This window comes from Talpa occidentalis, unplaced genomic scaffold (assembly GCF_014898055.3).
Source record: "Talpa occidentalis isolate TD23 unplaced genomic scaffold, MPIMG_talOcc4v2.1 talOcc4.10, whole genome shotgun sequence".
In the NCBI taxonomy this organism is placed as follows: Eukaryota; Metazoa; Chordata; class Mammalia; order Eulipotyphla; family Talpidae; genus Talpa; species Talpa occidentalis.
The window spans coordinates 60,781,733-60,808,590 of NW_023600993.1; the positions used below are offsets into that span (position 1 = coordinate 60,781,733).

Genomic DNA, 26,858 nt, shown 5'->3' on the forward strand with positions numbered 1-26,858 from the left:
GCACCTGCAGTTGTTACATTGTTATAATCTGACTTATTTACTTCTGTGGGCCATGGGAGTAGTATTGAGATAGTGGCCAAGAGAAGCAGAAGCAGGAGAGAGGCAGGAGAGAGAAGGGGAGAAAAGAAGCCAGAAAAGCCCAGAGTGAAGACTTGCTGGGGGCCTGCTGGCCTCCTGGTCCCCAAGCACTCCTGCTCCTGTGTACCTGTTTGCCACACTACATGTAATGCTCAATAAAAGCCTGAGAAAGCCCCCGAGGGCTCCAAGACTCTTCTTTACCTGACTGCCGGATCATAAAACCTGCCTTGTGGCCCATCCTGCCCCTACAATCTGCCTGTTCTGCTCCCCACTTTGTCTCTGGTTAATCCTCCCACCCAACCCCCCACACCTCTGGTCTATACTGCAGTTCTTATATGCATAAATAAATAAAATCTTAAAAAAATAAAAATTTAATCATATCCAATAAAAGAAAGCAATTAAAAAGGAAAGTAGTTATAATTATCTTCTATAATTTAGGTGTAAAAAATTTACCTTTTTTTTAAAAAGTTGTGATAACAGTTTATTATCAGTGTCATCGGTGTCATCAGCAGAGTAAAGAATACCAATTATTATCTCCATAAAAGTAATGAAAAAAAGTGGCAGAAATTGTCAAAATCAACATTTTAAGAACTCTGGAAATTAAAGACAGTGATCCAGGAAAAACTTATTCAAGAAAAACAGCTTGATCCTGGTGTAATGTTTTGAATTATGCCCCCATCCAAATTCATACTGTTGATATCCTAACCTCCAGAACCTCAGAATGTGAACTTAAAAGCAGAAATAATAAAATTAAAATGACTTTATCAAAGTGGGTCCAAACCCAGTATGACCAGTGTCCTTATAAAAGAAAGAAATTTGGATACATAGATACCAGGAGAATGATGTGAAAAGCCACCTTTTGGTGGCTATCTTAAGCCAAGGAAGGATAATGATAAAAGATCCTTCACCTTACAGCCCTTTGAAGGAAGAAAACATGCCTTCCTGATTGGGCTGCTAGCCTCCAGATTGTGAGACAATTAAGTTTCTGTTGCTTAAACTACCCAGACTGTGGTAGCTGGGTTTAGTAGATCTAGCAAACTACAGAGGGTCCCCAACATATGATGGTACAACTTACAATGTTCCAGCCTTAAAATGGTGCAAAACTGATATGCATTCATTGGAAATATACTTCAAATTTTGAATTCTGACTGATTGGTAGGCTAGTAATATGTGTTATGATACTCTTTCATGATGCTGGGCAGAGGCAACAAGCCATAGCTACCTGCCAGTCAAGTGATCATGAGGTTAAACAACTAGTACTCTGCAAGGTGCTATGTTGTCAACATTTCTGGGATACTGTTTTCCACATGCCATCATATCTATGAAATGCCCATTTGTGTCTCCTGCTTCTGGCAAGTGTAGGAAGATAACCACTCCTGTATTAAACTCAAGATAACTATCCAACTGTAAGCCAACTGTAAGCCAATGTAAGTGTTCTTGGCACATTTAAAGTAGGCTAGGCAAAGCTATAGATATTTGATAGGCCAGGTTTATTAAATGCATTTATGACTTAAGATATTTTCATTCAGGGCATAACCCCATTAGAAGTTGAGGAGCATCTCTAATACTCTTGATGAGAAGTGTGCACTTACAGTATTTTAAGTTACCCTATCTGTATCTCTTCTCCCCAGCTCTGCAGTAGCCTTGAAAACAGCCCACAATCACAGTAAGAACCAGCAGTCTGGGAGTAAAAACAGGGGAGGGAAAAGAACAAGGGATTGTGGTGATGGAACATGGGTGGTAGAACAACAGGAACTATATCAGATGGTAGAAATTGAATACTATCAAAACTTAAGAAGAAAAAGTAAATTTTTTAAAAATTAAAGAAAAAAAAAAAAAAAAAAGAACCAGGCAGCCCGGCAGCCGCTAGAGGGATAAACAGAGTAAGAATACCTTTAAAACCTTCTTCCTAGAGAACTCTCATTATTTGACCTCTGGCAGTTCCCTGAAGATCCCATACACAATGCTGTCTTTATTTGACCTGATTTGGCGCACAACACTGCAAAAATCATTTTCTCCAAGAGTATCTGTCAAAAATAATTAGAGGCTATAATTTAACTTCTTTGTAACTATCTGATCAGTGGGTAACAATTTGGGTAAACAATAAGCTTAAGAGCTGGGGAATCACATGTCAATAAGACTTCATAAAAGTTCTGATATATTCATCTGATAGTAAAAGGCATGAGCATGCTTTGGGCAGGGCTCAGCCCCAGGACTAAGCATCTCACCTCTGGCTGAAATAGAGGGTCCACAAAGCAGAACATGAGAGGTAAGGTAAAGTAGTCAACTAGCTGGCTAAATATTTAAATATGTCATAACATGTTCAGAAAATCCTCAAAAGACTGACTCCAGAGAGTCAGTGAAATCACTTGTATAATCATCAGTCTAACGAAACCAATGGAGCAGACACTTCAGTGGCTTTACATAATACATACACTTTAAGTTAGTCCAGAAAACTCACTAAACAAACAATAACACCATCAAACTGTGTGAAAAAGGAAATACCTTATTTCCAAAGTAGCTACGTTATATTTATTTTTTTAATAAATTTTATTTTTATATTCCCCATACAATTGCAACCCCCTTATTTTGACCCCAATCCCTCCTCCCCGCCCCCCATCCCCCATATAGTGTCTCTGGTTCATAGTTGTTTGTTGATTTTGATTTTTACTTTCTTATAGTTATTCATTTTCCTGGTCCCTTATTTAAGTTTTATAAATACCTGCTATGAGTGAGACCATCCGGTATTACTCTTTTTCTTTCTGGCTTATTTCGCTGAGCATGATCCCTTCCAGCTCCATCCATGTGGCTGCAAATTGCATGTATTTATATATTTTGAATGCTGAGTAAATATTGATGGGGTATATGTACCACATCTTCTTGATCCAGTCATCTATTTTTGGGCATTTGGGTTGTTTCCAAAGCTTAGCTATTGTAAACAGTGCTGCCATAAACATAGGGGTGCAGGTGCTCTTTGGAATTGATGTTTCTGTGTCCTCTGGGTAAATACCTAGGAGTGGAATTGCTGGATCATATGGAAGCTCTATGTTTAGTAGCTCCAGAAATCTCCACACAGCTCTCCATAGTGGTTGGACCAGTTTGCACTCCCACCAACAGTGCAGGAGAGTTCCTTTTTCTCCACATCCTCGCCAACATTTGTTGATGCTAGTTTTTTTAATATGTGCCATTCTCACTGGTGTAAAATGGTATCACATGGTAGTTTTGATTTGCATTTCCCTGATTACAAGTGATGTTGAACATTTTTTCATATGCCTGTTGGCCATTTGCATTTCCTCTTCAGAGAAGTTTCTATTTAGCTCTTCTGCCCATTTTTTGACAGGATTATTTTCTTTGTTGTTGTTGAATCTCATCAGCTCTTTGCAGATTTTTGTGATCAGTCCTTTATCATTAGTGTTGTGTGCAAAAATGTTCTCTCAATTGGTGGGGTTTCTCTTTGTTTTTGTTATTGTCTCTTTTGCTGTGCAGAAGCTCTTTAATTTGATGTAGTCCCAGCTGTTTATCTTTGCCTTCACTATCAATGCTTTGGGTGATGTGTCTGTAAAGATGTCTTTGATGTGCATATCACGTAGTGTTTTGCCTATATTTCCTTCTAAGTATTTTATGGTTTCAGGTCTTATGTCTAGTTCTTTAATCCATTTTGAGTTGATTTTTGTGTATGGTGTGAGGTAGTGGTCAAGCTTCATTCTTTTGCATGTAGCAACCCAGTTTTCCCAGAACCATTTATTGAACAAACTTTCTTTGTTCCAATACATATTCTTTGCTCCTTTGTCAAAGATTAGTTGACCATAAATCTGTGGGTTTACTTCTGGATTTTCTATTTGATTCCATTGGTCTGTGTGTCTGTTCTTGTTCCAATACCATGCAGTTTTGATGATTATGGCTTTGTAGTATAATTTGAAGTCTGGGAGTGTGATGCCTCCATTCCCTTTTTTTTTTTTTTTTTTCAGGAGAGCTTTGGCTATTTGGGGTTTTTGGTGATTCCATATGAATTTCATCAATAATTGTTCTATTTCTTTGAAGAATGACATTGAAATTTTTATTGGAATAGCATTGAATCTGTAGATTGCTTTTGGTAGGATGGCCATTTTAATAATGTTTATTCTTCCAATCCATGAGCAGGGGATGTCTTTCCATTTCTTTGTTTCTTCTTCTATTTCCTTTAACAGTGTTTTATAGTGTTCTTTGTATAGGTCCTTTACCTCTTTTGTTAAATTTATTCCCAAGTATTTAAGTTATTTTGTTTCGATAATAAAAGGGATGGTTTTTCTGATTTCTTCTTCTTCAGATTTATTGTTTGTGTATAGGAAGGCTACTGACTTTTGCGTGTTGATTTTGTAGCCTGCCACTTTACTGAACTGATTGATGAATTGAATTAGTTTTTCTGTGGAGTTTTTGGGGTTCTCTATGTATATCATATCATATCATCTGCAAATAGTGATAGTTTGACTTCTTCTTTTCCTATTTGGATTCCTTGTATGTCTTTCTCTTGTCTTATTGCTCTGGCTAGGACTTCCACTATTATATTGAAAAGCAGTGGTGAGAGTGGACATCCATGTCTTGTTCCATATCTTAATGGAGATGCTTTCAGCTTTTCACCATTGAGAATGATACTGGCTGTTGGCTTGTCATAGATGGCCTTTATGATGTTGAGGTACGTTCCTTGTATCCCAAGAATTTCAAAGGCTTTTATCATGAATGGGTGTTGCACTTTGTTGAAAGCTTTCTCAGCATCTACTGACATTATCATATGGTTTTTATATTTCTTTCTGTTGATGTATTGGATAACGTTGATTGATTTTCAGATGTTGAACCATCCTTGTGTCCCTGGAATAAATCCTACTTGGTCATGGTGAATTATCTTATGGATACACTGTTGGATTCTGGTAGCTAAAATTTTATTAAGGCTTTTTGCATCAGTGTTCATTAGGGAGGTTGGACTGTAATTTTCCTTTTTTGTGTTATCCTTGTTCGGTTTTGGTATTAGTGTAATGTTGGCTTCATAGAATGTGTTTGGTATTGTCCCTTCCTTCTCAATTTTTTGGAAGAGTTTGTGAAGCATAGGCACTAATTCGTCTCTGAATGTTTGGTAGAATTCATTTGGAAATCCATCAGGTTCTGGGCTTTTGTTTTTGGGTAGGTTTTTGATTACCATTTTAATTTTGCTGCTTGTAATTGGTCTGTTTAGGTGTTCTATTTCTTCTTTATCTAGCTTTGGTTGATTGTAGAGTTGTAGGAATTTGTCCATCTTCTCTAGATTGTTGAACTTGTTTCCATATAACTGTTCATAGTAGTTGCTGTATATTCTTTTGATTTCTGCTGTGTCCATTGTGATTTCTCCTCTTTCATTTATGATCCTGTTTATTTGTGCTTACTCCCTTTTTTCCTATGTGAGCCTGGCTAGGGGTTTGTCTATTTTATTGATTTTTTCGAAGAATCAGCTCTTGGTTTCATTGATCTTTTGGATTTTTTTTTTAGTTTCAATTTCATTTATTTCTGCTTTGGTTTTTATTATTTCTTTTCTCCTACTTGTTTTGGAGGGGTTTTTTCTTCTTTTTCTAGATCTTTGAGCTTCGAGATTAGGTTGTTTCTTTGAGTTCTTTCTTGCTTTTTGATGTGAGCCTCTTTTGCTATCTATTTTCCTCTTACTACTGGTTTTGCTGCATCCCATACCTTTAGTAAATTGGTGTCCTCCTTGTCATTCAATTCAAAGAATTTTTTAATTTCTTCTTTGATCTCCTTGTTAGTCCAGTGGTCTTCCAGAAGTGTGGTTTTCAATCTCCATGAGGTAGGAGAGATCCTTGCCTTCTTTTTATGGTTTATTTCTAATGTGATGCCTTCATGGTCAGAAAAGATGGTTGGTATGCTTTCAATCTTGGTGTATCTGCTGATGTTTGTCTTGTGTCCCAGTATGTGATTGATCCTGGAGAATGATCCATGTGCACTTGAGAAAAATGTCTACTCAGATTTTTTGGGGTTTAGTTTTCTATAGATGTCTGTTAAGCCCAAGCACTCTAGATCCTTATTTAGAGCTTTAGTGTCTTTATTTATTTTTTATCTCGTTGATCTATCCATTGTTGACAGTGGTGTGTGGAAGTCTCCCACTACGTATGTGTTTTCTCTAATGTCTGTTTACAGAGATGACAATAGTTGTCTGATATATTTTGGTGCTCCTTCGTTTGGTGAGTATATGTTAATGAGTGTTATTTCTTCTTGAAGTATTGTCCCCTTGATCATAATGTAGTGACCACTGGGGTCTCTTTTTATCTTTTTGAGTTTGAAATCTGCTTTATCTGATATAAGTATAGCTGTTCCTGCTTTCTTTTTTGGTCCATTTGCTTGTAGGATTGTTTTCCATCCTTTAACTTTGAGTCTATTTTTATCTTTTGTAGCTAAATGTGTTTCCTGGAGACAGCAAAAGGTTGGGTTTTGTTTCTTAATCCAGCCTGCAACTGTGTCTTTTTATTGAAAAGTTTAGTCCATTTACATTTAGAGTTAATATCGATATGTTAGCATCTGTATTTGCCATTGTGTTTGTCTTTCCTTTGATTTTATTTATTTATTCTTTTAATAACTTTTTTTTTTTTTTTGGCCTTCTTTCGTTGTTATTCGTCCCTCTGAGGTTCTGGCTTTAGGACTCCTTGTAGTATTTTTTGGAGTGGGGGTTTAGTCGTAATGAAATTCCAGAGTTTCCATTTGTCTGGGAAGGTCCTTATTCTTTCTTCATAGAGAAAGGAGAGCTTTGCGGGATAGAGTATTCTTGGTTGGCATCTGTTTTCTTGGAGTCTGTTGACTATATCCCTCCACTCTCTCCTTGCCTGTAGTGTTTCTTCGGAGAAGTCTGATGTCAGCCTGATTGGTTTCCCTTTGAATGTTATCTGTTTCTTCCCTCTTGTCAGCTTCATTATTTTTTCCTTGTCCTGGATTCTTGGGAGCTTTACTATTATGTGTCTTGCTGTATTTTTCCTTTCATCGTGGAAGTTTGGTATTCTTCTTGCTTCTTGTATATCAATTTTCAGCTCCTTCTTCACGTTTGGGAATTTCTCTTCAATTATCTCCTTGAATATTTTCTCTGTTCCTACATCTCTGTCCTCTCCTTCTGGTATTCCTATAACTCTTATATTTCCTTTTCTCATGGAGTCAGATAGTTCCCGAAGTCTTTCTTAGGTCTTTTTCCTTCGTACCTCTCTTTCCTTTTCTGTTTTGGTTCTTTTTATTTCTGTGTCTTCAAGAGTACTTATTCGTTCTTCCATTTCATCTATTCTGCTTTCATTGCTTTTCCCAGAGTTCTTTAGTGCCTCCATTAATTCTTTGATCTCCTGCATTTCTTTTACTTCCCTCTTTAGGGACTCAATTTCATTCTTCTGATCGTTGATTATTTTTCCCTTATCATTGTTTTCCTTTATGACTTGTCAGTTTTTTAATCATGGCAATTTTAAATTCTCTTTCTGGAAGGCTCAGAAGTTCTTCCAAGTTATTGTCATTGCAATCTGGGGGGTGGTTTTCTTTTTGTGTTGTGCTTTTTTCCTGAGGAGTTGCTAGGTTGCGTGTGTTTATTCTACTCCCTACTGTCTGTTTTCTAATTTGCCGTATACATTGGGACACTGTGTTGCTGGTACTGGCCGGCATCTTGTGTGAACTTCTCCGCTCCCCTCTGTCAGTTTCAAGCAGAAACTGTCAGTTTCAAGCAGTCTTTACTGAAGAAAGATCCCTGTTCTAAAATGGCGATGCGGGATGCACTCCCTGCGCGCCTGGTCTGCCCAGGCAGTGGGTTCCCGCTCCCCCTCTGGGCTGGGACTACAGGCCAGAAGGGGCCTGGCATGGGTGAACTTCCCAGCTCATCTCTGGCTCCTCCAGGAGCCTTCTCAGCTACATTATATTTAAAAGCCTAAATTATAAGACATGGAGGAGGGGCGGAGCAACATGGCGGCGAGGAGACGCTGCGAGTAAGATCTCCCATTAAAAAAAGTTAATAGGGAGGAAAAGCGGCAGGTCCCAGTGAGAACTGGGACACGGAAGATAAACGGGTGACTCCAGCAAACTACCCGAAGAAGAAAGTGGCCATAAAAGAGGACTAGAAGGGAGGGAAGCGCAGAACCCTGCTCCCCTCCCCCGCCACAGAGGCGGCACTCTCCGACCAGCAGAGAGGAGGAAACAACAAACCAAAACGGCCCACAAGAACAAACGACGCAGCAAGCAGGACTGTGAGTGGAAAGGAACTATTGCAGCCACCACACTCCGTGAACGGGAGCTGAGGCGAACCCTGCAGGATCCGCCACGGCGGCGGTGAGCGAACGGCTCCGGGCGCCATTAGAGAAGAACAAAGACCCCGGGAGACGCACACACAGCCCAGGCTGCCGGTAAGCCTGCGCGGGAAAGCAGCGCGCTCAGCGAGCTTGAAAAGCAAGTGCAGACCTGGATCGCGGCTGCCCAGGTCCCCGCGCCTGCGACCTAGGCTTGAGGGGAGACGCACGGAGGTCCTCACTGAGGTGAAGGTCCCTCCCTGAGTGAGCAGGAACCAGGCGCCCAGGCACGGGAGCAGGGTGCAAAAGGCGCCATTCCCGCGCCACTGAACTGGGCTACAGCCCGCGTCCTGGAACTGAGGGCTTTGAACTGAGACCCGGGGCACGAAAATTCGGGGCGTGGATTCTCCACGACGGTGGGGCACAAGGCAGACACAGCACCCCAAAGCTGTTGAGGTGTACCCTACCATTCCCGCTCTGTTCTCTGTCCCACGGGGTGGGGGGAGGCGAAAAACAGCCCCCCAAGGACAATAGGAGAGATCTCTGGCGCCACCTAGCGACCAGGAAAAAAAAAGTCACTAACACCCTATAAAACAGGACATTTCTTAAGACTGCTTGAAAAGGGCAGAAGGTTTCTGGAGGACCCAGTGGCCAGCCGGGAAGTTATTCCACGCCAGGCCCCTTCTGACCAGCAGTCTGAGCCCACAGAGGGAGCAGGCACCCACGTCCGGGGCAGACCAGGTGCGCAGAAGAGTGTGCCTGAAACCGGAGGCGCAGGGACTGCATCCCGCTTCGCCATTTGAGAACAGGGATATTTCTTCAGTAAAAACTGCCTAAAACCAGCAGAAATCTCCCCCAGAAGACAGAGATGGCTCCTGGAAGAGCCAGAGGGGAGCGGAGAAGTTCACCCAAGATGTCAGTCAGTCCGAGCAACACAGTGTCCCAACGCATACGACAAATTAGAAAACAGACAGTAGGGAGTAGAGAACCACACGCAACCTAAAACTCCTCAGGAAAGAAGCACACGACAAAAAGAAAACCACTCCCCAGATTGCAACGACAGCAACTTGGAAGAACTTCTGAGCCTTCCAGAAAGAGAATTTAAAATTGCCATGATTAAAAAAGTGATAGATCAGAAGAAGGAAATTGAGTCCCTAAAGAGGGAAGTAAGAGAAATGCAGGAGATCAAAGAATTAATGGTGGAACTAAAGAACTCTGGGAAAAGCAATGAAAGCAGAATAGATGAAATGGAAGAACGAATAAGTAATCTTGAAGACACAGAAATAAAAAGAACCAAAACAGAAAAGGAAAGAGAAGTACGAAGGAAAAAGAATGAAGAAAGACTTCGAGAACTATCTGACTCCATGAGGAAAGGAAATATAAGAGTTATAGGAATTCCAGAAGGAGAGGAGAGAGATGTAGGAACAGAGAAAATATTCATGGATATAATTGAAGAGAACTTCCCAAATGAGAAGAAGGAGCTGAAAATTGATATACAAGAAGCAAGAAGAACACCAAACTTCCACGACGAAAGGAAAAACACAGCAAGACACATAATAGTAAAGCTCCCAAGAATCCAGGACAAGGAAAAAATAATGAAGCTGACAAGAGGGAAGAAACAGATAACATTCAAAGGAAAACCAATCAGGCTGACATCAGACTTCTCTGAAGAAACACTACGGGCAAGGAGAGAGTGGAGGGACATAGTCAACAGACTCCAAGAAAACAGATGCCAACCAAGAATACTCTATCCCGCAAAGCTCTCTTTCCTCCATGAAGAAAGAATATGGACCTTCCCAGACAAAGAGAAACTCCGGAATTTCATTGCGACTAAACCCCCACTCCAAAAAATACTACAAGGAATCCTAAAGCCAGAACCTCAGAGGGACGAATAACAACGAAAGAAGACCAAAAAAAAAAAAAAAAAAAAAAAGTTATTAAAAGAATAAATAAATAAAATCAAAGGAAAGACAAACATAATGGCAAATACAGATGCTAACATATCAATATTAACTCTAAATGTAAATGGACTAAACTCTTCAATAAAAAGACACAGAGTTGCAGCCTGGATTAAGAAACAAAACCCAACCTTTTGCTGTCTCCAGGAAACACATTTAGCTACAAAAGATAAAAATAGGCTCAAAGTCAAAGGATGGAAAACAATCCTACAAGCAAATGGGCCAAAAAAGAAAGCAGGAACAGCTATACTTATATCAGAAAAAACAGACTTCAAACTCAAAAAAATAAAAAGAGACCCCAATGGTCACTACATTATGATTAAGGGGACAATACTTCAAGAAGAAATAACACTCATTAACATATACTCACCAAATGAAAGAGCACCAAAATATATCAGACAACTGTTGTCCTCTCTGAAAACAGACATCAGAGAAAACACATATGTAGTGGGAGACTTCAACACACCACTATCAACAATGGATAGATCAACAAGACAAAAAATAAGTAAAGAAACTAAAGCTCTAAATAAGGACCTAGAGCATTTGGGCTTAACAGACATCTATAGAACACTAAACCCAAAAAAAACGGAGTACACATTTTTCTCAAGCGCACACGGATCATTCTCCAGGATCGATCACATACTGGGGCACAAGACAAACATCAACAGATACACCAAGATTGAAATCATACCAACCATCTTTTCTGACCACGAAGGCATCAAACTAGAAATAAATCATAAAAAGAAGGCAAGGAACTATCCTACCTCATGGAGATTAAAAGCCACACTACTGGAAGACCACTGGACTAACGAGGAGATCAAAGAAGAAATTAAAAAATTCTTTGAATTGAATGACAAGGAGGACACCAATATCCTAAATGTATGGGATGCAGCAAAAGCAGTAATAAGAGGAAATATATAGCAATAGAAGCTCACATCAAAAAACAAGAAAGAACTCAAAGAAACAACCTAATCTCGAAACTCAAAGATCTAGAAAAAGAACAACAAAAAAACCCCGGAACCAGTAGAAGAAAAGATAATAAAAACCAAAGCAGAAATAAATGAAATTGAAACTAAAAAAACAATCCAAAAGATCAATGAAACCAAGAGCTGGTTCTTTGAAAAAAAATAAAATAGACAAACCCCTAGCCAGGCTCACAAAGGAAAAAAGGGAGAAAGCACAAATACACAGAATCATAAATGAAAGAGGAGAAATCACAACGGACACAGCAGAAATCAAAAGAATAATCAGTAACTACTATGAACAGTTATATGGAAACAAGTTCAACAATCTAGAGGAGATGGACAAATTCCTACAACTCTACAATCACCCAAAGCTAGATAAAGAAGAAATAGAACACCTAAACAGACCAATTACAAGCAGCGAAATTGAAATGGTAATTAAAAACCTCCCCAAAAACAAAAGCCCAGGACCTGATGGATTTACAAATGAATTCTACCAAACATTCAGAGACGAATTAGTGCCTATCCTTCACAAACTCTTCCAAAAAATTGAGAAGGAAGGGACAATACCAAACACGTTCTATGAAGCCAATATTACACTAATACCAAAACCGAATAAGGACAACACAAAAAAGGAAAACTATAGGCCAATCTCCCTAATGAACACTGATGCAAAAATCCTCAATAAAATTTTAGCTATCAGAATCCAACAAAGTATCCATAAGATAATTCACCACGACCAAGTTGGATTCATTCCAGGGGCACAAGGATGGTTTAACATCCGAAAATCAATCAACGTTATCCAACACATCAACAAAAAGAAATATAAACCATATGATAATATCAATAGATGCTGAGAAAGCTTTCGACAAAGTGCAACACCCATTCATGATAAAAGCCCTTGAAATTCTTGGGATACAAGGAACATACCTCAACATCATAAAGGCCATCTATGACAAGCCAACAGCCAGTATCATTCTCAATGGTGAAAAGCTGAAAGCAATTCCATTAAGATCTGGAACAAGACAAGGATGTCCACTCTCACCACTGCTTTTCAATATAATACTGGAAGTCCTAGCCAGAGCAATAAGACAAGAGAAAGACATCCAAGGAATCCAAATAGGAAAAGAAGAAGTCAAACTATCACTATTTGCAGATGATATGATAATATACATAGAGAACCCCAAAATCTCCACAGAAAAACTAATTCAACTCATCAATCAATTCAGTAAAGTGGCAGGATACAAAATCAACACGCAAAAGTCAGTAGCCTTCCTATACACAAACAATAAATCTGAAGAAGAAGAAATCAAAAACCACCCCCTTTTATTATCGAAACAAAAAAAATCAAATATTTGGAATAAATCTAACAAAAGAGGTAAAGGACCTATACAAAGAAAACTATAAAACACTGTTAAAAGAAATAGAAGAAGACACAAAGAAATGGAAAGACATCCCCTGCTCATGGATTGGAAGAATAAACATTATTAAAATGGCCATCCTACCAAAAGCAATATACAGATTCAATGCTATTCCAATCAAAATCTCAATGGCATTCTTCAAAGAAATAGAACAATTATTGATGAAATTCATATGGAATCACCAAAACCCCGAATAGCCAAAGCTCTACTGAAAAAAAAAGAAGGAAATGGAGGCATCACACTCCCAGACTTCAAACTATACTACAAAGCCATAATCATCAAAACTGCATGGTATTGGAACAAGAACAGACATACAGACCAATGGAATCGAATAGAAAATCCAGAAATAAACCCACAGATTTATGGTCAACTAATCTTTGACAAAGGAGCAAAGACTATGCATTGGAGCAAAGAAAGTTTGTTCAATAAATGGTGCTGGGAAAACTGGGTCGCTACATGCAAAAGAATGAAGCTTGACCACTACCTCACACCATACACAAAAATCAACTCAAAATGGATTAAAGAACTAGACATAAGACCTGAAACCATAAAATACATAGAAGGAAATATAGGCGAAACACTACGGGATTTGCACATCAAAGACATCTTTACAGACACATCACCCAAAGCAGTGATAGTGAAGAGAAAGATAAACAGCTGGGACTACATCAAATTAAAGAGCTTCTGCACAGCAAAAGAGACAATAACAAAAACAAAGAGAAACCCCACCAACTGGGAGAACATTTTTGCACCCAACACTAATGATAAAGGACTGATCACAAAAATCTGCAAAGAGCTGATGAGACTCAGCAACAACAAAGAAAATAATCCAGTCAAAAAATGGGCAGAAGAGCTAAAAAGAAACTTCTCTGAAGAGGACATGCAAATGGCCAACAGACATATGAAAAAATGTTCAACATCACTTGTCATCAGGGAAATGCAAATCAAAACTACCATGAGATACCATCTCACACCAGTGAGAATGGCACATATTAAAAAAACTAGCAACAACAAATGTTGGCGAGGATGTGGAGAAAAAGGAACTCTTGTGCACTGTTGGTGGGAGTGCAAACTGGTCCAACCACTATGGAGAGCTGTGTGGAGATTTCTGGACCTACTAAACATAGAGCTTCCATATGATCCAACAATTCCACTCCTAGGTATTTACCCAAAGGACACAGAAACATCAATTCCAAAGAGCACCTGCACTCCTATGTTTATAGCAGCACTGTTTACAATAGCTAAGCTTTGGAAACAACCCAAATGCCCAAAAATAGATGACTGGATCAAGAAGATGTGGTACATATATACCATGGAATATTACTCAGCATTCAAAAAAGATAAACACATGCAATTTGCAGCAACATGGATGGCACTGGAAGGGATCATGCTCAGCGAAATAAGCCAAAAAGAAAAAGAAAAATACCGGATGGTCTCACTCATAGCAGGAATCTAGAAAACTTAAATAAGGGACCAGGAAAATGAATATAAGAAAGTGAAAATCAAAATCAACAAAAAACTATGAACCAGAGACACTTTTTGGGGGTGGGGGGCGGAGGGGAAGGATTGGGGTCAGAATGGGGCGTTTGCAATTGTATGGGGGAATATAAAAATAAAATTTAATATAAAAAAAATAAATAAATAAATTATAAGACATGCAAAAACCAAGAAAGTATAGCCAAATGCAGGAAAGTAAAAGAAAGTAATTGATAGAAACGGTCCAATGAAGACCAAAGGTTGGATATACTGGACAAAGAGTCTAAATCAGTTATTTTAAATACAACCAAAGAAACCATGTCTGTAGTACTACAGAAAAGTATGAGTACAATATTTCAAATAAAGAATATTAATACAGGGACTCCCTGGTGGCCTAGGAATTAAGCCTCAGCTCTATCACTGCTATAGCCTGAGTTTGATCCCTCACCAGAGAGCTAATACACATATGGCACAGCAGACCTCTCCTGTCTCCCCCATTGCTCCCTTTAGCAGTGCATTTCAACAACTATGCCTGTTCTGCTCCCCACTCTGTTTCTAATGAATCCTCTCACCCCCCACACCTCTGGCTCATACCATAGTTCACCTACACAAAAATAAAAATTAAAATTAAAAAAATAATATTATTAATACATAGAAATTATACAAATTATATAGATTTAAAACTACAATAACTGAAGGAAAAATTCGCTATACAAAATTAGCAACAAATCAAGCAAGCAGGAAGGAATATCAGAAACTTGAGGATAGATCAGTTTGGAATTATCCAACCCGATAAACCAAATCAAAACAAAAAATAAACGAATAAGGAATAAAGATAAATGAGCAGTACTCAGAGTACTGTGAGAAACTGCTGGAGGAGATTATTTCCAAGTCTTCTCAATGGGGGAAGCTGCTTCTGTCCATCTCATGCAACTTCCCTGCTCTGTGGCTTCCAGCTTCTTTTGATAACTGCCAGACCTTTGGACCACATGGGCCACCACTATCACCTGGCTTGCTGCCCCCTATCTGCATGTTCTATGGCACCAGGCACACAACCACAAATTACATGATTAGGTTGGTGACAAGCAAGTGAATGAAGGCTATAGGCTCTGCCAGCAGAGCACTTTGATCCACCAATGTTAGCACTGGAGCAGGACACTGTGAGACCTGGTATGCTGTGCCCACAGATTAACTGAGCCAAGGTTAGTGGCCTCTGTGCTCTCATAATGCACCAGTCTTGCCTGCACCGGAACAGTGCAAAGTGTGGACCCACAACCCACCTGCACACCCTTGCCCTGCCCTGCTACCCGAAGGGTGACTGGAACTAACAATCTCCAAGGCAGTGGGGTGGTGCTAAAGATAGATTTTGGAGCTTTCCAAGCTCCAAATCTCCTGACTTCCTGAACAGGGGAGGTTAGGAGTCAGGGGAGTAATAAAACATTCATGAAGATTTTTTTTAAATTTATTCATTTATTTATACAAGCACTGGGTACAGTCAGAAGCGCGGGTGGGTGAGAGAATTCACCAGAGCCAGAGCAGGGAACAGAACAGACAGACTGACGAAATACACTGCTGAGGGGAGCAGTAGGAACAGCAGGAGAGGTCTGTCATGCCATGTGGGACCCTCGCCAGTGGCCAGGGATAGAACCGGCGCTGCAGAGGCTGCAGGCAGCTTCGCAACCCAGCGCTCAACCACTGCACCAGCAGGGGAGGCCCTCATGAAGATTTTAAAAGGGTGAGAAATAGGTTGGCAGTGGAACGAATGGCATCAGCTTGACCTTTGTCCCCCACACCAGTTACTTCTGGTCTTTGAACAAGCTTTTGTTCTCTTCACCATGTGTCCAGACCCCAGTGTTCCACTTTTAATCAGTGATCAGTACCTTCTTCCACATAGCCAGTCCCAGCTTAACTTGCTGAGCAGGGCAGCTGACATGTTGTGATAGCCAGCTCCTGCTTGGAGTCCAGTGTCTGAACTGATACTACCTAGGGTAGGAAAGACTGCATCCAGCTTCAGGTCAGCCTGGACATTTTCATTCTCATTCTCTCTCATATCTTTCACACTCTCTCTCTCCCACCTTTCCCTACCTTCCCTCCTCCCCTCTCTCTCTGTCTCTCTTTCTGTCTCTTCTTTCTGTCTCTTTACACACTCTGCTCCACCTTTACACACTCCTTGTAAATAAGTAATGTCCTTTAAGTTATGTCCTTTCTGCTTTTAAGTCATGCTCTGCAGTCATATGTGTGCAGTGATAGCCTACTGTTTCCTCTGAGTTTGCTTGGTTTCAAAACCACCAGACATACAGGTGAAAATTCCCTGGAAGAGTAGAGAGAAAGGGGAAAAAATAATATATGAAGGAACAAAGGCAAAAATTTCCCAAGATTGATGAAAAACATGAGTCTACACACCCAAGAAGCTAAGTGAACTCCTACTAGGATAAAATTCAAAGAGATTCACATGGAGACATAATCAAATTTTTCAAAATCCTAAACAAACAAACAAAGAAAACCAAAATCACGAGAACAGTGAGAGAAACAATTCATCATATAAACATAATCTTCAATAAAGTATCTTATTTCTCATCAGAAAACAAAATGAAATAGAAAACCTGAATAGATCTAAAATATAAAGTCATCAAATTAGTCATGAAAAAACTTCCCACAAAGAAAATCCCAGTCAGATGGAGTCAACTGCTAAATTTTACCAAACAAGTGGAATCAACAATAATCATCACAAGCTCTTCTAAAAATTAGAAATGAACAGAAGCCATCCCAGCTAATGCTGTAAAAGCACTATTACACTAAAATTAAAATCAAAGATAACACAACAAAATTACAGACCATTTTCCTTATGAATATATCCATTAAAAATCTTCAAATATTAGCAGCTAAATCCAGCAGCATGACAAAGGTTTATATATTATAACCAAGTGGAATTTATAACAGGAATGCAAGGCTAGTTCAAAATAGAAAAATCAATCAATACCAGTTAATTAAAGAAAAAGGTAAAAACCACACTATGATCTCAATATACGCAAAAAAAGCAACTGATGAAGTCCAAAATCCTTTCACAATAATAGCACAAACTTGGAACACAAATAAACTTTCTCAAAATTATAAAGGGGAACTATAGAAAGTTCACAGCTAAAATCATACTGGTGAAAGAATAATACCGTTCCCTACACTTGATATAAAGAACAAGGTAAAAATATCTGTTGTCACTAATAATGAATTGGAGGTTCTAACCAGAGAAACTGTAAAAAACAAAACAAAACAAAACAAAAAAACGGCATTCAGAATGGAAAGGGAGAAAAAAAACTGTTTGCAAATGAGGTGATCTTATATATGACATGACATAGTACATAGAAAAGTCTAAGAAATAATTCACCCCCTCCCAAAAATATAGAATAAAGGATTCAGCAGGGTATCAGGATACAACATGAACTTGTAAAACTCAATTTTATTTTTACCCAATAGCAAAATGCAATTCAAAAACCAAATTAAGAAAACTTATCCAGGGCCTCCCTGGTGGCGCAGGGGTTAAAGTCAGCACTATCAAGCTATCCTCAGCCATTGTGGTGTGAGTTTGATCCCTGGCCAATGGTGAGACAGACCTCTCCAGACTGTTCCCATCAGCAGTGTATTTCAGTAGATCCACCTGTTCTGCTCCCCACTCTGTCTCTCGTGACTCCTCTCAACCCTCCCCCCATACCTCTAGCCTACACCCCAGTTCTTATATGCATAAATAAAAATAAATCTTTAAAATAAATAATAAAGATCTACATTTAAGAGCTAAAACTATTAGGAATTTTTTTTTTAGTATGATACCTAAAGCATGAGTACTTATAAAAAAAATAGAAGCTAGACTTTATCAAAGTTTAAAATGCATGATTAAGGATACTATTAACAAACTGAAAACACAATCCACAAAATTAGAGAAAAAATATCTGCAAATCTAATATCTGAAAGTTTCTCATATACAGAAAATTCCTCCAACTCAATGAAAAAAAAAATTGTATTTAAAAATGGGTAAAGAATTTGAACAGGCATTTAGCAAGCATAGATAATAAAAACATGAAAACAGGTTCAACATCATTAGTCCCAATGGAAATGTAAATCAAAACCACAGTGAAGTTCTACTTCACATACACTATGAAGGCTAAAATCAAACAAAAATGGGCAATGACTAATGTTAGCAAAGATATTGGGAGAGTTAAATCCTTATACATTGACGATCTGAAAAAATACTGCAGATTCTTTGAATAATAGTTTGTAAATTATTGATTCACCACATGTCTTAGTAATTTTAACCCAGTTACATACCTAAGAGAATTAAAAACTATTTTCAGGCACAAATGTACTTGGGAATGTTCATAAAGGTACTACTGTTCATTCATAATAGATACAAAGTGAGAATTACCCAAATCAATTGATGAAAATACAAAATGTAGTACGTATGCATACAATGGAATATTATTCAACCATATAAGGAAGTAGTGATATATTCTATTCTATATATCACTTCAAACAACAAGTGATATATTCTATATATTGACACATTCTATAACATGAACGAACCTCAAAAAAGTGAGAGAAGTCAGACACAAAAGGCCAGAATGATTCCACTTAAATTAAATGTACAGATTGATAGAGACAGAAAGTAGACTAGAGGTTTGCAGGAATTGGGAAACTGATTGCATAAAGGGTACTGCATTTCTTATTGAAATGGTGAGAATGCTGTGAAACTACACAGTGCTGATGGTTGCACAACCTTTTCAGTATTCTAAAAACCACTGCATTATATATTTGTAGGGGAAACTTTAAGGCATGTGAATTTATTTCAATAAAATATATATGCATTTGGGCCTCCCCTGGTGGCGCAGCGGTTGAGCGCTGGGCTACAAGGCTGCCCGCAGCCTCTGCAGCGCCGGTTCATTTCCCGGTCACCGGCGAGGGTCCCACACACACACACACACACACACACACACACACACACACACAAAAAAAATATATATATATATGCATTTATGGTTCACATGACTGCAAAATCTTATTAATCCAATCTATTAATCAATCTGATCTAATCTTATAATCCAATCTCATTAATATAATCTAAGTAATCTTGATGTTATATAGCTCTCATTTGAAAAATATTTTAACATATCTGAACTGCATACAATTAATTTTATAGTAAGTTGTTATGTAATAACAAGAAAAAGACACAGACAACTTTAATTTGATAACTTTTAGAAATTAATTTTTATACACCAAAGCAGTTATAGCAAACAGAATTAAACCTGGATGACTCTAACAACATGGAAACATCTTTAATTCATTTTCATAAAGGAAAAATAGCCTTACGAGAGATTAAGTAGGGAACAATAGTCTTTTGGACAAGATTGATAAAATTTAAGCAATGGTTAATTTTATTTTCTTAAGATTATTGGGAAAATCTATTAATACCTGGAAAACTTGGTGATCCCACTATTTTCACTGAATCTTGGGTCAAGTGTAAAGCTCTTGGTAATCGAACCAAATATCCAACTGTCGTAAACAAAAAGAAATGATGAGCAAATTCCCTCACTAGAAATTCCAAGATATTGAAGTAGCATAGTATTATAGCACATTTAATCTTTGTTAAAAAGGAGAACCATAAATCAATCTCCTTTGACATTGTGTATCTCTGTCCCAACTACTCCCCTCATATGTTCTAATGACATTAAGCTGGCCCCTGCTTCTGACTATCACATCTTACCTCCAGAATACAATCTCCCTTTTTAAAAGACCTAGTCCCCAGCCCTTCAAGGTCCACCTCCTTCAAACCTTGTTTGTTCTTATCATTCTTACCTTTTAACAATAGCACTTCTAACACTGTACATTGTATCAGAGTTCTTTATGCACATGTCATTTTTCCTAATTAGGTTATAATTAAGATCCATGTTTAACTTATCAAAAATCAGTACCAAGCACTATGCCTGACACACATAAACATTAAATAATTGTAAAATATGATCTATCATGATAGTCTTCAGTCATTGTAGAGTGAGCAAACGCTAATTTGCACACAAAAACTTAGAGGGGCAGCAGAAAAAAATGCTATCAACCATACATTGCTATCAACCAAAATGCTATCCCTCAAATAACCTTTATCAGAGGGAGTAAAATACAAAGAAAAGAATATTTAAAGTCAGAAGACCTTAATTGAAACCCTAACTCTGCTACGGGCTTTAGGAAAATCACTTTAAAACACTACCTGTTTGTTTTCATCTACAAGACAGAACTAAATTCCAGAATTAAGAGTTATTTATAGGAACTGAATACTGTATAAAGTACAATATAAATACAAGCCCTTACTATTTAGTACTTAATAATAAAATAGTCTGCTTATTTTTTTTTTTCTTACACATCAGGTCTGATTTTATTGGATCGAAAGATAAGGCACACACAACCCCTAGATACTATCATATGTAGTCTACAGACCATGGCCAGGAAGCTTTCCAGCACAGTTAAAGGTTACTGGCCATTCTCTAATTACATTAGAATGATCTTGGGACTACTGATGCCTAGGCTTGGCCTATCTTCTAATCTTCTAATTACACCATTTCTTTCTCCTCATCCCGTACCTACTTCCTCCATGTGTACATTTACACATTAGGAGGGCTTCATTTCCCATCCACCTTTAAAAAAAAAAAAAAAAAAAAAAAAAAAGTATTTTAGGGCCTCCCCGGTGGCGCAGCAGTTGAGCGCTGGGTTGCAAAGCTGCCCGCAGCCTATGCGGCACCGGTTCGATCCCCGGCTGCTCCCCCGCCACCAGAGGAGGGTCCCACATGGCGCGCAGACCTCTCCTGCCGCCCGCTGCTCCCCTCAGCAGTGTACTTCGGTTCTTCTGCCTGCTCAGCTCCCCGCTCTGGCTCTGGTGAATTCTCTCACCCTCCCGTGCTTCTGACTGTACCCAGTGCTTGTATAAACAAAACAAACAAACAAATAAATAAATTAAAAAACATGCCTCTATAAAAAAAAAATAGTATTTTAAACAAATCTTTTGTGTGCTTTCTATTGTTCAATCCTCGGAGGTAATTTATTTTCATTTTGAGTCTAACATTTAAAGTCAAAAAAAAAAATGCAGCCAAAACCAGTTAAATCACAACAGTTTAAACTCTCACTCTTCATCAGTATCTTAAATATAGCTTGAAAACAGGATGGGAAAACATTTTTGTTTCTCTAGACACACGGAAGGAAACAATTGGATTCGGCAACACTTACAAATCCCAACCTTCCCTGTGTCTCAAAGCTAGCACCAACAGGAGGCGCTCCATGACAACGGATAACCACAGCTCAGCGGGACGCCCACTCCTTTTGAAATAGCTAGCGAGCACAGCCCATTGGAGCTCACACTCTAAAACGGAAAGCGGGCCAATGACCCGCCGGCTAATTCCGGGAGTTTATTAACCACCAATTTAACCGTGTAACTTGAACTCGGGTGTCTCGGTATCTTCCGCCTATACGTTTATTCAATTCACCCGTCACTTGCTTCCCCATGGAAGTTTCGGTTCCTCTGTGTGGCTTCTACAAAAAATCAACCTCTCCAGGCAGGGAGCCGTGAGGACGGCGCTTCAGCCCGGCGAAGGCACGTGACACAGAAAGCCATTCTGGGCGCCGGGGCCTCACCTGGCAGGTGCGCCCGCACGACCAAGGCGGAGAGAAGGAGGACGCCCGCGGCCCGGCAGAGCCGGGAGCCCACGGCCGGGGCCCGCCGCCAGCCCCGCCGAGCCCGGCCGGGGGCCGTGGCCTCCATTCGCACGCCGCCGCCACCCGCCGACCGTCGGCTCGGAAGGTCGTTAGGCGGCGCGCGCCCCCCGGAAGTCGGCCGCAGCGACCCGGAAGCCCGGCGGAAAGGCCGCCGCTCGGCCGGGCGGGGGAGACCGGCCGCGCCCGCCCGAGCCCACCCGCCGGAGGGGCCTCCCCGGGCGCTGGGAGAGGGGGGAGGGCGGGTGTCGTGCTTCGCGGACGCGCAGGGAAGATTAGCGATACGGCCAACATTCCGCACCTGGGAGAACCGCCGTCCACGGCCCGCGCCTGTCCGTTGTGAGTGCGGTCGTGGGCACAGGAAAGGCTTTTCATCAGCACTTTGGTGGGAGGAGCCCCTCGGTAGGGCCCACCTGAGACTTAGGTCGTGGGAAGTGAGTGATTTCAGACAAGTACAGTCCTCAGAGAATTGTTTGGATCTAGAATATCAGATACTAGTACTTATGTATTGAACGTAATTGGGAGGTAAATGGAACATAAACTAAATGGGAATGAAAGTTGAGCCCTTAACCTAGGAAGAAACTTGCTGGAAAGAACAGATGAAGTCGTTAAGGACATATGGCCATAAAAGGGGGAGGTAACATGTTCCCAGCCTCGCTTAATGATGCCTGAGCTGGGTGGCCACTTAAAGCGAAATAATGTGAAAGATAGGGGGCCTCCCTGGTGGCGCAAGGGATTAAGTGCAACCTATGAGCAACATATGAAGCTGTCAGCGGCCTCTGCAGCCAGCCAGGGAGCAAGCCACATGGCACAGCAGACCTCTCCTGACTGGCCCATTGCTTCCCTCAGCAGTGTACTTTGGTTAATCTGCCTGTACTGTTCCCCACTCTGTCTCTGGTGAATCCTCTCACCTCCCACACCTCTGAACTGTACCCCAGTTCTTGTATTCATAAATAAATCTTTAAAAAAATAATATGGGGCCTGCCCTGACGAGCACCGCACCTCTGCAGCCCCGGTTTGTTCCCTACCTGCCAGCGAGGGTCCCACATGGCTCTTCAGACTTCTGTCCACCCGCTGCTTCCCTCAGCAGTGTATTTTGTCAGTCTGCCTGGTTTGTTCCCCGCTCTGTCTCTGGTGATTCCTCTCACCCTCCCGTGCATCCCCTGGTTCTTGTATAAATAAATCTTAAAAAAAAAAAAATAATAATATGGAAGATAGGGGAAAAAAGGTATTTCTCTTGTCCTGTGGCCCACTTTGTACCCTGGTTCTATTGGTAAGGAAATATGGAAGAAGCCACCCGGCTTGGTGGTGAGACATGGGAGAGACTCTTAGAAGAGACACTTAGAAGAGAAACTTGGGTGAGAGACGTATGGGGAGGCTGGCAATGGCAGCTGTTAGTTAACTTGACGTGGGAATCACCTTTTGTCCCATTTTTGAGGCCCTGCTTCAGAACACTTTTTCTATGGTTTCAAGAGAAGGTGCCTTAGACTTGTGGCAAGCCATTCAGCCTATGAGGCCCGGTGTCTGGCCAACCTTACGTTTCTCCCCACTAACCTCCCCACCTCCTCCTCCCCACTAACTCTGTTAAAGTTCTCTCACACTAAATGTCTGCTTTGCCTTTATGCATATGCATAGCCAGATTCCTTCAGAGAATGCAAGTTTGGGGATCCATGCATGTGCTTGGTCACACTAACAAAATTACCTTAGCTAATACTGACTTTCCTGCAGCACTCAACCTGAAAGATCATGCAAATTCAGAAACCTAAAACCAGCTATCAGCCTAAGAGGGCATTTACACAATGAACTTGAAAGAGAATCTTGTCTTTTCTGCAGCTGGAAAATTTTACTTAAATGTAGCAGAGCTGTGCTAGAAATAAATCTAGTGCAGTGTTTCAATAGAAAGAATTTAAACAACTGAAGATAATCCTAATAGGAAGAAATGAGTATCACTGAATTGACTAAAAGCTCTCACTGGGTTAACCAAACTCCAATTAAGGGAATTCAAACTGACAGCCTAACCACCTAATCAACCACCCCACTTATTTGATTGTTTAACTCAAAATGCAATGCCTTTAGGTGTATGATGGTTGCAACACAGATTGAACTCTGTGCTCTCTTAACGTTTGACCTGATTTATGTGCTTTGTGCTTAGCTTTTCAAAGCCAAGATCTTACCTGTTTTGCTACTATTTTAATCTTAATTCCTAGAATAGACCCTGACATATATAATAACCCAGCAGAGAAGAAAAGGGGCTGATTCTTGACTTAGGATCAGAATGGAAACGTTTCTTAAGGACTATATAAATATTCTAAGAACTTGGTTATTAATAACAAATTGAAGAAACTTCTGCATATTCCATAAGTTGTCTATTAATATTGTGTTGACTACACAGTACAATTTATTCCTTTTGAATTTTTTTCTAGTCTGTATAAAGTTCTAAATTATATTTAGCCAGTTCAAGCATATTTGAGTAAACAAAGGCCTCAATAACTTGGATCCAACCAGTTTTTTGGTTAAGATCTTGCAGTTACCTTGTGCCCATTTAATAAACAGATATTTTACTGAATAGAGTGAAATCAGTCACTATCTTTGTCTGGACATATATCCTGCTAAAAGTCCTCTTTTTTTTTTTTTGTAAACAAACCTGCACTATATGCTTTTTACCAACTGAATATTTGATTGTAGACTTCTCAGGGATAAAAGATGGAAGGTACATAAGTGGCATCCCATTGTATAATACTCCATAATGTATTTTATAATTACTGTTGGTCATTCAGACTTTCCTATTGCTATTCCAAAAAAATGCTTCGGTGAACACCGTATACATTTCTCTAGGGCATGTGCAGGTTTTTCGACAAAGTAGAAATGCTAAGTCTAATTTTTAAAAATTGAAACGTTGGCAGTATCTGTCAAATTTCTCTTCCAATATAAGTATGCCCAAAGGGGTATGCTTATTGTGAAACATTTTAACAATGTTTACGATAAGTCAAGATTGATCTTGATTTTCAAAAAATGAGAGAAACCTAAAGTACTGTCGGTTGTTTCAGAGACACCCAAACATAAAATCAGAACTGAGAATTTTGAGTTGGCTACTATTTGAACTGCTGAATAAATGATTTCTCTAAAAAGTTAAAAAAAAAAAAAAAGATGGAAGGGACTGTTTAGATTATGCTAAATCTTGTAATCTTTGTTTTCTGTCATCAAGAATTTACTTCAGTTCATCAATCCCACCTGTCTTTATTTTCAGTGGAAATTTCTAATAGTCCACCTGAGAATGGGATGTGATTTTGGACTCTTAATTTAACATGTGGTATGATTCTAATGATGAAAATCAGAAAGTACATCTCTTATTCATATTTGCATTTTTTGCTGCAGTAAGGATGATAGGGGCTTTTGTACCTAAATTCTAATATATCAGTACCTCAAAGTTTAGTTTGACATTATTTCCATATAACATTGGTAAGAATAAAATATCTCAACCACACCTGTTTTAAGTCATGTCACTTATAATGGAGTTTCCAGTAACCTACCAACAACCCTAAGTGTAGACTGTATTTGAAATTCCTGTAATAGTTTCATGCAAGATGAAATTATTGAAATGTTTTAAAATGAATAGAATATTGATATCTATTTTGCATGTGAACAAATAAATGACATCCTATTATTTTCAGTAATGAGCTTAAAACCATCTTTGCTTTTACTCTAGACATCATGGTAGCAAGAAGTAAGAATAATTTAGGGCATGAAAAAGATGAACTTTTGACTATAAATTGTAAATTACTGTCATAAAATATTAGATATAATGATTTAACCTTAATAAAATAAGTACTAATGTTTTATAATTATATCTGTAAAGTAAATTCTTAATTGTAGTCAAGTATATACTTTTATAAAATATGTTGCCACTGATTATTTTATTTATAAACTTTGGTATCTTTTACCTATAAAATATTAACATATGGCAAAACCTAAAAGTAGATAAAAAATGAGCAGTTTTCCTGAGCATTGAGGAAAAAGCTAAAATGGAAATCTTGCCACTGAAGCTATTTTTGTTTTTCTTAAGAATTTAATTATGATGTATATACTAAGTACTCTAATGTGTTAACAGTTCTAACCGTTGCCAAGATACAACAGTTCTGTTTTGTCTTGTCTGTCTTATTCCTTTGCCATACTATACCTTCCTCTAGAAGAGAAAAAAAAAATTGACTTAAAAAAAAAATCAACATTTTAAAAGTCAATTCAATAACTCTGTTCTCTAAGTTATATTAACCAATGCTCAATCCCTGGAAAATTGTGTTTTTATAGTTTAAAATAAAAAGTGTCATAAGAAGCACTTAATTTACAATAACTGAGAATTCTAAGAAAAGCCATGGATTCGGATTCACAGTATACTCCTGGAAAGATAAGTATCTCTGAAAGATTCATCCGTTCAGGGAAAAAGGCTGTTGAGAATATAGATTACCCACACTACTGGAATCTCTTAAGAAAAATAAACATGCCTTTTGTGAAAGGTGTTGAAGATAGACATAACTATTGCAGAATTGAAAAGAAATGCAACCCTGTGTTTCTTAAATTTCACCCTTATCCCTCTTCAGACCTACCAGACTATCATTTACACTATCCTTATCCCCCACCATATGGGCCACATTACCCATTATTTCCACTTCGAGATGATGTGCCCTTAGGTGATGTCTGTTCTGGGTTTATGAGTCCTGGCGGTGATGCTGATTTAAAGCCTGGTTTTGGCAGAACCATACCAAACCTGGTAGATTTCAGTGATGTGAAACCTCAACATCGAGTTCCCAGACCAGACTCAGGATTTCAGGCAACACTAAAAAGGCAAAAAAATATATTAGAAGAACTAAAACAGGACAGGAGATGGAATTCCAGAGCAACACCAGATATTTCCATCAGAGCAAGACTTGGAGGTAAATAAAATGAGATAGACTTTTTAATTTTTAA

At 39.1% G+C, this 26,858-nt stretch overlaps 2 protein-coding genes across 4 annotated transcripts in view; one reads left to right on the forward strand and one right to left on the reverse strand.

The window, feature by feature from the left end:
- The window catches only part of ZPBP (zona pellucida binding protein), a 172,569-nt gene extending 150,575 nt beyond the window's left edge, over positions 1–21,994 (reverse strand). The window contains exons 1-2 of the mRNA XM_037493318.2: positions 21,819–21,994; positions 19,614–19,694 (exon numbers count right to left, since the gene is read on the reverse strand). Of these exons, the coding sequence (XP_037349215.1) occupies positions 19,614–19,694; positions 21,819–21,945 (208 nt within the window). The 5' untranslated portion in view covers positions 21,946–21,994. The remainder of the gene's footprint in view (positions 1–19,613; positions 19,695–21,818) is intronic.
- Positions 21,995–25,837: 3,843 nt separating this feature from the next.
- The window catches only part of SPATA48 (spermatogenesis associated 48), a 69,840-nt gene continuing 68,819 nt past the window's right edge, over positions 25,838–26,858 (forward strand). Inside the window, exon 1 of one of the 3 annotated variants that reach the window (XM_054695815.1) lies at positions 25,838–26,824. In XM_054695815.1, coding sequence (XP_054551790.1) covers positions 26,266–26,824 — 559 coding nt within the window. In that variant the 5' untranslated portion in view covers positions 25,838–26,265. The remainder of the gene's footprint in view (positions 26,825–26,858) is intronic. The other 2 variants (XM_037493336.2, XM_037493328.2) reach the window with 2 other exon arrangements.